General features: G+C 33.9%; 1 protein-coding gene across 2 annotated transcripts in view; it reads right to left on the bottom strand.

Moving 5' to 3' along the window:
• Window positions 1-1,804: 1,804 nt before the first annotated feature.
• LOC306883292 (platelet-derived growth factor receptor beta-like) overlaps window positions 1,805-11,860 on the bottom strand; it is a 54,134-nt gene continuing 44,078 nt past the window's right edge. For both annotated transcript variants that reach the window (XM_079438453.1, XM_079438452.1), the window contains exons 17-23: window positions 8,678-8,793; window positions 7,778-7,900; window positions 7,550-7,661; window positions 5,841-5,940; window positions 5,525-5,630; window positions 4,187-4,434; window positions 1,805-3,132 (exon numbers count right to left, since the gene is read on the bottom strand). In XM_079438453.1, the coding sequence (XP_079294579.1) occupies window positions 3,015-3,132; window positions 4,187-4,434; window positions 5,525-5,630; window positions 5,841-5,940; window positions 7,550-7,661; window positions 7,778-7,900; window positions 8,678-8,793 (923 nt within the window). In that variant the 3' untranslated portion in view covers window positions 1,805-3,014. The remainder of the gene's footprint in view (window positions 3,133-4,186; window positions 4,435-5,524; window positions 5,631-5,840; window positions 5,941-7,549; window positions 7,662-7,777; window positions 7,901-8,677; window positions 8,794-11,860) is intronic.

The raw sequence follows: 11,860 nt of genomic DNA, 5'->3' as shown, positions 1-11,860 counted from the left end.
ACTCAAATACTGAGGTGCCAAACCATTCAGGGCTTTATAGATAATTAGCAAGATCTTAAAATATATACAATGTTTAATAGGGAGCCGGGCTAGTGTGGTCATACTTCCTGGTTCTAGCAAGAACTCTAGCTGCTGCATTTTGAACCAACTGGAGTTTGTTTATTAAACGTGCAGAGCAACCACCCAATAAAGCTTTACAATAATCTAGCCTCGAGGTCATGAATGCATGAATTAATGTCTCTGCATTTGACATTGAGAGCATAGGTCGTAATTTAGATATATTTTTAAGATGGAAAAATGCAGTTTTACAAATGCTAGAAACATGTTTTTTGAAGGAAAGATTGCTATCAAAACGTACGCCTAGGTTCCTAACTGATGACGAAGAATTTAAAGAGCAGCCATCGAGTATTAAACAGTGATCTAGGTTATTACATGCAAAAGTTTTTGGTCCAATAATTAACACCTCTGTTTTTTCAGAATTTAGCAGTAAGAAATTGCTAGTCATCCAGTTTTTGAAATCAACTATACATTCCGTTAGTTTTGCAAATTGGTAAGTTTCATCAGGTCCCGAAGAAATATAGAGCTGAGGATCATCAGCATAACAGTGAAAGCTAACACCATGTTTCCTGATGATATCTCCCAAGGGTAACATGTAAAGCGTGAAAAGTAAGGGACCAAGTACTGAGCCTTGAGGTACTCCATACTGCACTTGTGATTGGTATGATACCTCTTCATTTACTGCCACAAATTGATGGCGGTCAGATAAGTACGATTTGAACCATGCCAGTGCACTTCCTCTAATGCCAACATAATTTTCTAGTCTATTAAAAATAATGTTGTGGTCAATAGTGTCAAACGTGGCTCTAAGATCCAGTAGCACTAATAGAGAGATACAACCACAATCAGATGATAAAAGCAGGTCGTTTGTAAATCTAATGAGAGCAGTCTCAGTATTATGATATGGTCTAAAACCTGACTGAAAATCCTCACATATATAATTTTTCTCTAAGAAGGAACATATTTGTGATGATACTACCTTTTCTAATATCTTTGACAGAAAAGGGAGATTCGAGATCGGTCTGTAATTAATTAATTCTTTGGGGTCAAGTTGTGTTTTTTTAATGAGAGGCTTAATAATAGCCAGTTTGAAGGTTTTTGGGACATATCCCAAAAATGAGATATGACAATGATGAGTTAATAATATTCAGAAGAGGATCTATTACTTCTGGAAGCACCACTTTTAGGAGCTTAGATGGAACAGGGTCTAAAATGTAGGTTGTTGGTTTAGATGATTTAACAAGTTTATAGAATTCTTCATTTCCAATAGAAGAGAATGAGATTGTTCCTCGCGCTTTTATATTTAAAAAATATAATAAATATTTATATTTTTTATTTTAGTTTCAGTTAACAGTAATAACACTAATGTTGAGTCATAGGTTAAGATTATTTTTATTTATCTATTTTAGTGCTTCAGCGTAAACCTATTTCAGGTAGCTGCCAAGGTAACATTTATATGTACACACACACACACGAATATAAAATTATTTTTTTTATAATTTTAGTTTCTAGTAATAACCCTGATGTTGAGTCATGAGTTATGATAAACCAATAAAAAAATGAAAATCTCTTGTTAATCTCAATTGTTTCTCAGACAGTAACGACACTAAATTAAGAGCAAACTGAGACTCTTGCTACAGGGTTTCTGGGGAAAAGTTGATACTGTAGAGCATAACTAATATCTCCATTAGATCTCCTGAGCCACGAAAGAGCAATCACTGAGCTTTATAAAGACCATCAGACAGATGATTGCAGACTTTATCACAGTTTTTATTTTTGATCGTACATAGAATGTGTAAAAGAGCAATGTACAAAATATCTATACAAAAATATACTTGTAAACATACGTAAAGCTTTGGTACCTTAGAGTGTGTAACTTTACTATGTGATATATGTACGGAAATGTGCAATATTATAAGGCCTTGTGCATATATATGAACGCCTACAGTTAAAATCAAGAAAAAAACAAGACAAACCTATATAAACACCTGTGTTTGGGTATATTAAGTGTTTGCATGAAAAAGTTCAAATCGATTACTTAAACATTGTGTGGATGATATTGAACTAATAATTTGAAGATTTGAAGATGAAATGCCTGGGACGCATGTAAAGACACCTGCCAAGAGCATGATCTTGAATGTAAAATGCTTTGGATGAAATACATCAGCTAAATTATGTTTTTCTCTTGTACCATAAGATATACTTTCTAATGTACAGTCATTCAGATATACTGCTAGTATGAAGAACAGCTTGATTCTGTAGCTACACAAAACATAAAAACATTGAGTTGTGAATGGAAGCTTGTTTCCCACAGAATAAAAAAAAAAGATAACTGTGACTTTACCTCACAGCTGTGACATTTTTACAATTCTGACTTTTTGTCAAAACAGTGCAATGTAAATTCTGAGGGAAAAAAGTTTATAACTTGCATTTGATTTATTTTTTTAATCAATGGTGGAAACGGGCTTCCATGTTTCTGTCGTTTCCCTTTACAGAATGTAAAAATAGAAAATGAAATCAAATAATCACGTGTATAATCTATTTGCTTCAATTATTGATAAACATTAAAGTGCAAGTTTGCTACAAGAATCTTGACAAAAAAAAGTCTAAAGTTAAAATCAAAAGTCACAGACTGCCGTCTGAACATAGAAATGAAATATGCACTTAATTTCTAAAATGCTGAGAATGATTTTAACACAAAAAGCAACCCAACTAATGTACATATCAGCTGATTGTAGCTTTGCCTTCTGCAGTTTATAATACTGCATTGTACCACTTTAGTAAAAAAGAATACAAAAACAAAGAAAAACTGGTCTGGTTCAAGCCTCAACCTTCACAGACGGTCTTTAAGAGCACATGAGGAATCTAGCATATCATTCTCACGCATATGATTAAAAAATCAGCTCAAAATGTACATTAACATTCCTTGATGAGGACAGGAAGCAGGAATGTGTGCGTCACAGGAAGCTCTCCTCCACCTCTGGACTTCCAGAATGATCTGGCAGCAGATCCTCGCGCTCGGGTTCGGTGCTCGGGGTTTCCATGGAGACCGTCTCCTCATCAGAACTTAATGAGCTTTAGAAAAGAGATGAAGAACACCTTTAACATCACAACAACACACACACACACACATTACAGTAGCGAAGTCATTTTTAAATCCATATAGAAGAAAAGCTCTTCAAAGAAAAGTTATTAATTCTTCTAATGAACTAAATGTAGTATAAAACAAGATAATAAAACAGAATAAATAGTATTGATTTTAAATTAGATTGAAATTAAAACCAAGTATTGCGACACTTTGCCATTGTCAAAGTAGGAACAGATTTAGTTAATGTGATAAATCATTTGTAACAAATACAATATGCATATTATATAATTGTATATAAATATACAGACAAAAAGTATACATACATATTGTATTAAATACATAAATGTTCTGATAACTCATCAAATTAATGCTATTTATATTATATATACTTTCTATTTTATAATATAACTTAAATATTTATACTATTTATTATACAAAATTACAAATATGAAACATGCTTACATTAATAAATAAATAAATAATACAACTTTGTATAACACTATATTATATGATATATAGCCTACAGACAAACGGTATACTGTACATATATTGTAATAAATACATAAATATTCTGATAACTCATCAAATTAATATTATGTGTTATTTATACTATATATATACTTTTAATTTTATTATATTACATAAATATTTATACTATTTATTATAATATTGAACACACTTAAATAACATAAAAAACAGAAAATAATACTTTGCATAACACTATAGATAGACGGATAGATTTATAAATATTAATTAGGAAAAACACTGAACACACCTAACATATTTATACCATGAATACATATTTTGCCAAATGAATAAACGTAAAATAAATCACAGTTTAAGTACATGCTCTCATTCTCGTGTTAAAATTGCCCCACTGGCACAGATGAACAGATTATTCATAATTTCTTTAAATAAAAAGAGAAGCGATCCCCTGTGTAAGGAAGAGGAAGAGGAAGAGGCGATGGCTCATCTTTCCTTTATCCTCTATGGTTTATAATCGTCTGATTTATTTTTGATCACACAGGAAGTCAGTGTTACCTCGAGGGGATTTCCATCAGCACCGGCCCGTCCTGGGTCTCCTCCTCCTCGGGTTTGGGATCGGGGATGGGGATGATATACTCGTTGTCTCCGTCGGCCTGCGGGCGCGGGGTCGGGCTTGGGCTCGGATCTGAGGACGGAGACTGAGGAGGGAAGGCGTTCGGGAACGGAGATGGGACATGCGGCTTCACACGGGCCACCGCAGGGTGATCGCTCTTCAGAAAGCTGTCGCTGACCTGAGAGTATTTCTGAGGAGACACAAGAGGATGCTTTAATCTATGCTTTTACCTCGACTCAAATCAGTTTTATACATTTGTAGACATTTCATGACACATTTTATATAATAAAAAGGAACAGTTGTAGTTAAAAAAGACTCTTATTGGCTTGAACTGTCCATAAATCAAACAAAAGATCACATTATACACACTCTTCATTTTAATGGTATTCGCTGATTTCATCACGTTTAACCAATTGCACATTCAATACAAATTTGAAATTGGTTTATAAAGGTGTTTTTGTCTGTGTCTTTCAAATAAAACACACACGGCATTTGTGTGTATTATGACTCAGGGACACAATGTGAGAACTTCGATTCGATCTTTTATGATTGGTTAAAGTTAATGGAGAATATTTTGTGTTTTTCTGTGGGTGCTCGGCTGTTTCGGAATCAGTGCATATGTTTGTATCATTGATATACTATTATAGTTTTTGTTAATATTTAAAAGATTTTATTTATAGATTTTCTGTCTTAAATTTAGTTAATATTTAGTTGTGTTTTTGTCATTTTTATCAGCTTTTTCTAATGTCCAAATAGTTTGCTAAATTTTTATTTATTAATTTTAGATTATTCAGTTTTAGTTATTTTAGTCCTTTAAGTTAAACTAAACGAAAAAGAAAAATATGTTTCAACTATATTATTATTTTTAAATATTTCATTTAATGTTAATTTAATTTCAACATTTTTGTAAATAGTTTCACTTAATAATCCTGGTTGTCACAAGAGAATGACGTTTAGAAAAATAAGTTTAGGAATATTGCAATTACAAATTTCTCTCCAACCTTTACTTTTAGAGTTTATTCATATCATAACAGAAGATTTGTTTAAAATGTGTCAGTGTATTTCTCATTTGGAAGTTAAAAATCACTCCCATTTGAATGGATAATTCGTTCATTTAAATTTAAATTCTGCGTTTCCGTGCATGTTCCTTCGTGTAGTTTCAGAAAGTACTTGAGCAAAAACAGTCACCACAGAATTACTGAGAAAATAAATATACCAATTAGAATTTCTTCGCAAATCTATGCAGTAGCCATGGAAATAAAACAAGAAACAAAGGAAACCTTTTTATATCCGTCTGACAGCATGTTCCCCATGGTGTGCACCAGAAAGGAGAACTCGGGACGCTTCTCAAACTTTTCATCCCAGCATTTCCTCATGACCTCATAACTGCAGAGGAACAAACCCACCAGCATTTACTCCAAATCCCCCCTCATTCATTCACAAAAGCCACAAGAAATTTTCCAGAATCTCTTTTTTTAAAACAAACCTGCCTGTAACTGTTCTTAAGAGTTATTTACTGTATGAATATACAACTCAAGCGTATGTGCCATAATAAGCATGCAGCCTGTATGTTTCATTCAGGTCAGAGAAACATACATGTCGTCGGAGGCGTACGAGGGTTTGGTCATGCGGTATCCTCTCTTCAGAGCGCTGTAAAACAACTCGTTCATGGGCAGGTCTGGATACGGGGTTCCTCCTGCAAAATCACACACAAAATCACTAATAAACAGCTTTTCAAGTTTCAAAAAAGCTGAAAATCTTCCCCAAAACCTAAACAGTCTCAATTATCAAACCATTGTGATTTTGGAGTGAATAACCAGTGCTCTCTTCCACCTTTAATACCATGACTGAGGTGAGACCCTTGAGCAAGGCACCAAACCTCCAACTGCCCCCCAGGCGCAGCAGCATTATGGCTGCCCACTGCTCCGGGTGTGTTTTAACATGTTTTAGGGCAGCACAAATACAGTCTACTGAGAAGCGATGCCACCACAACCACCAGAAATACTTAATTGTGTGTTTACAATGAAACATTCATTGCAGCCCATTTAACAGATGCATAATTTTAAGTTTAACAAATTGAACAGCAACAAACAATACAGCAAAATAATCAGCTAACTACGATAATTTAGCCCTCTATTAAACATGAATTATTTCAAAAACTAAATTATTTCATCATACCTTTAGCTTAGTCAGTAATGCTGCATAATGCCTGCATTTACTTGAACCGCTTGCGGGAAGTTTGTGTGTCAGATAGTCTATGTGAAACAGACTGCCCTAAATTGTTGCTATAGTAGCATCATATTAATGCTAGAAAGCCTATTTATTTGGCAATTGTGTTTTTTAAATAAACCATTATATTTCATAAATCATCTTGAGTGAGGGGGTGGGATAGTCCGAGTGAGTCATTTTCGTCCACACAACTGCCGCTCACTGGATATTTTCTCTTTTTCGAACAATTCTCTGTAAACCCTAGAGATGGTTGTGCGTGAAAATCCCAGTAGATCAGCAGTTTTTGAAATACTCAGACCAGCCCGTCTGGCACCAACAACCATTCCACGTTCAAAGTCACTTAAATCCCCTTTCTTCCCCATTCTGATGCTCGGTTTGAACTTCAGCAAGTCGTCTTCACCACATCTAGATGCCTAAATCCATTGAGTTGCTGCCATGTGATTGGCTGATCAGCAATTTGTGTTACCAAGCAATTGAACAGGTGTACCTAATAAAGTGGCCGGTGACTGTAGATTATATTACATTTATACAACTCCGGCTGACTAAAAGTAAAAGTCATTTACATTACATTACATTTATACCAGTGTTAATTTATATAATTCATATACTATCAAAGGTTTTTTTTTCCGAATAATATTTTATAGTTTCTATATATTTTAATTAAAATTTTTGTAATTTAGTCCTTTTTCTTTTTTTAATATGTATGGTATTTATACATTTTTATTTATTAATTTAGTTATTTTAGTACTTCAATTTAAATGACATGAAAATTACTATTTCATTTTAATGAACAAAAAGGTTTTATGGTTTTAGTTATAGTTTTAATTAACAAAAAACAAAAACTAATAAAAAAAACCCCTGATTTATGCATTTAGCAGATGCCTTATCCAAAGTGACAATCTATACATGTTTTCAATGCATGCTGGAAATAAAAGCCATGCTTGCTCAGAACATACATTTCAGGTAAAACATACACTATTGTTAATTTTTATTTGGGACATTAAGATTTAATGTTTATTTGCACAATAGCATGAATGCATAGACAGTGTGGAGCAATAATAAGCGAACGGACTGACCCAGAGTGAAAATCTCCCACAGTAAGATGCCGTAGGACCAGACGTCACTCAGCGTGGTGTACAGGTTATGAAAGATGCTCTCCGGAGCCATCCACTTCAGAGGAAGAAACGTCTGCAGACAAACACACAGTCTCTTCAGTCAGCATCAAGAGTCTGTTTGTGAATGTGTTGATTTTAGTGTGCTTTATTACAGTGGTAGAGACAGCAGAAACCGCCTGATGTACGTACGCTGCCTTTGGAGATGTAGTTGTTGTCATGCATGATGTCTCTGGCCAGTCCAAAGTCACAGATCTTGGCCAGTTTGCCCTCACAGATCAAGATGTTTCTTGCTGCCAGATCCCGATGCACACACTGACAGACAGACAGACAGATGTTTTATTTATTACTTGAAAGATGAAGATTAGTCAGCTTACTAGGGATGCATTTCCCATTTCCGTCAGTAGATGGTGTTGTGAATTTATATTAAAACCTGCATGACAGACTCTTTTGGGTGGAAGGCGAGTAACTGGATTAATGTTATAATTTTAGGTCAAATGTTTAGAAATGGCAGGTCAGCAGTTTTACTAGCTATTGCCATTATCTACAGTCAGCACAACACATTCTTCCACTCTTCATTATATCTTGTGTTACAGATTTTATTTTCAGCATTGTAAGCAGCGCAACACTACGACTTATCCTGGACTGATATGAAATGAAGATAATATAAATTTGTGGAGACAGAAAGGAAACCAAGTTTATTTTTCTAACCCCAATATTAGATATTTGTTCTTGTTTTAATTATAAACTCACTTCATATAAGTCTTAATATTGCATGCAAGTAATTTTGTGTCTCAAGTAAATTATTTAATAATGTTTGGAAATTTGTACTGAAAACAAAAGCAAGATAGAAATACTGAGGAAGAACATTATTTCAATAATGACATTCTCGCATACACTTCCTGTGTGTGTGTTTAGCTTTACCTCAGAGACAAAACTGTCACCAGAAGAAACAAAACTGCGTTTAGTAGACGTCTTAGATAAAGATTTAGGATCTGTGTTTGTCTGTAGGCTTAATATCTTAATATTAAACAACAGAAATCTATGATATGTGCTCATTTAGATGAGTGTGTGTGTGTGACAGACACTCACGTTCTTTGAGGCCAGGAACTCCATGCCTTTGGCCACCTGATAACTGAATCCCATGAGATCAGTGTAGCTCAGAACCGGAGAATCACTGATGACCAGAGACCGATCCACCCTGTGACCTGTGATAAACACACACTCGTTTGATCTGATTACAAACACAAAATACATGCAGTGCCATGGTATTTTTATTTTTACAAAGTTTTGATAACTTTGTGTTTATGTATAAAGCAATGATAAATACTATAATATAGCTGCGAGCAGCGATGACGGGCCCAAGCCGTCAGCATACGCCACCCCGGTGGCATCGATAAAACGGTGCCCAGCGAGCACAAGCATCACATTAACCCTCTGGCAGTTTGGTTTTAAGGGATACGGCAATTAAAGGGTTAATCCAAACCATCAACTCTGTGAAACACACACACACACAGAACATATAAAACTTTAAATTCTGTGAAAATTTATTTTTCATTGGTAGTTGATGTTAGTTAATGCATTTACTAATGCTAACAAATGAGAAATTATTATAGTTACCAAAGCTTTTAATGATTTATAAGCATTTTTTAATGATTTATTTTTCCATTAACTAACATGAATAATTTTTTCTAACACAAATTAATAAAGTAAAAAATATATTGTTAATATTTAATGTTATTTGTGAATTAACCAATGTTAAAAAACAACATTATTTAACTGTTGTTAATTTACATCATTAATAAATATATACCATTTAATGTTGATCAAAATCAATTCCAAAATGTGTTAATATATTATTAAATTTTAAAGTTTTATCTTTTGAACATGACTATTTTTCTAATATAAAAAATATTTTGTTCATTGTTAGCTCATTGTAAGTTCATACTATCAATGAAGAATTAACATGCTGTAAAAATATATTTTTCATTGTTAGTTCATGTTAATTAATGCATTCACTACTGTTAACAAATGAGACTTAATTATAAAGTGTTATCAAAACCTTTAATGCTTTATAAGCATTTTTTAAGGATTTTATTGAGATGTTTAAACAGACCCTCTCTCTCTCTCCCTCTCTCTCTCCCCCTCCACACTCACTGAACTCACACAGTCAGTCACCCACCCAGTCACCTACCGCAAACATTAGAAGCACAGAGACAGGAGAACTCTGATAGTTTTTAAATTTTCTCCTCCGCATAGTGTATTGTAAATTCATGAAATTAATCACATCCTCAGACTGTATTGTTCTGTGTATGTAATTTTTTATGAAGTGTTTGGAAGCTGCTCTTAAAAGAAAAAAAGAAAAGAAAAGTTTTCTCTTTTTTACTGTAACTTTAATAAATTGCCATTAAATCATCGTTCAAGATATCCTAAATCCGTCCGCAATTTAGCATCTTCAGTATTTTGGCATCATAAGAAAAAATGTTTGGTGTGATTTACGTGTTTCTGTTTGGAGGAGTATGAATTTGTTTACAGCCTGTTTAAAAACAAAACCCACATTAAAATAAATATAGCCGACTTCCTGTTGGTCGTAGCTAATGACTGTAAATTAGAAAGTTGTCCGGATTAATAAGAACAATTTATGTACCGAGTTTGGTGTCTGTAGCTATCATTATATATATATAAACATTAATAATTATATACCATTTAATGTTGATCAATATTAATTCCAAGATGTGTTAATATATTATTACATTTTAAAGTTTATCTTTTGAACATGACTATTTTTCTAACATTAAAAAGATTAATAAATGCTTTAAAAAAATTGTTCTTTGTTAGTTCATACTATCATGGAAGAATTAACATGCTGTAAAAATATATTTTTCATTGTTAGTTCACGTTAATTAATGCATTTCCTAATGTTAAGAATTGAGACCTTATTTAATGATTTATAAGCATTTTTTAAAGATTTTAAAAAACAGACCCTCTCTCTCTTTCTCTCTCTCACCCAGCTCCTCAATCCACACAGTCACTGACAGCCCACCCCTCACTCAGCTGCAGGCTGGCAGGGAGCTCTCACTCAGCAGTCTAAGAGCTCTCTGATAGTTTTTTAATTTTCTCCTCTGCATAGTGTATTGTAAATTCATGAAATTAATCACATATCCTCAGACTGTATTGTTCTGTGTATGTAATTTTTTATGAAGTGTTTGGAAGCTGCTCTTAAAAGATAAAAAAAAAAAAAAATTATCTTTTTTACTGTAACTTTAATAAATTGCCATTAAATCATCGTTCAAGATATCCTAAATCCGTCCGCAATTTAGCATCTTCAGTATTTTGGCATCATGATAAAAAATGTTTGGTGTGATTTCCGTGTTTCTGCTTGGAGGAGTATTAATTTGTTTACAGCCCGTTTTTAAAAAAAACCCACATTAAAATAAATATAGCCGACTTCCTGTTGGTCGTAGCTAATGACTGTAAATTAGAAAGTTGTCCGGATTAATTAGAACAATTTATGTACCGAGTTTGGGGTCTGTAGCTAAAACTAACCCCCTCATTTTTGACAAAAGGTGGCGCTATAGAGTGCCTCTTCCACGCCCGTTTATGAGCTTTTTCCAGTGTCTAACTATCATTAATACTCATATGTGTGTTGAGTTTCATGACATTCTAAACATGTTATCTGCCTCAAAATCACCAGAAACGAATTTTCAACTTTGACACGTTGCCATGGCAACATAATTTTAGATATCAATATTCCCTTCACAGTTTTACATCGGCCGTGTTTTGACATTATTCTGGTGAAGTTTGAAGCAAATAGAGTAAAAATAAGATGCTGAATTCAAAGCATTTTGAAAACGACACACTTCCTGCAGCCAGTTGGTGGCGCTATAACTTTCAGTCATAATAGTCACATCTATCCGATCGGCATCATACAACGAACAAATCACTGAAGTTTGATCTACATCATACAATGTATGTGGACGTTATTAGGCATTTCCTGGGTCTCATTTTTCGCCATAACTTCATCGCCTCGCCACGGGCAAACCGTTCGACATATCAAAAATATCTTCGCAATTTAGCGTCCCCAATGTCTTGAGATCATGTTCACCTAGTTTGGTGGCAATCGTATGGAAATCCTCAGAGGAGTATATCAAATTCCAGAGCATGCGCTTTTTAAACAGCCCTGAATAGCCGACTTCCTGTTGGGCGGAGCCTAAGACATGCAGCGTGAAAGTTGTTCAGCTCAATGAGTTCTATATGTGTACCGAGTTTCATATG

The sequence above is a fragment of the Barbus barbus genome, assembly GCF_936440315.1.
Source record: "Barbus barbus genome assembly, chromosome: 17".
Taxonomy (NCBI): domain Eukaryota; kingdom Metazoa; phylum Chordata; class Actinopteri; order Cypriniformes; family Cyprinidae; genus Barbus; species Barbus barbus.
The sequence above is the reverse complement of the archived record's forward strand: the minus strand, read 5'-3'. Positions and strand labels throughout refer to the sequence as shown.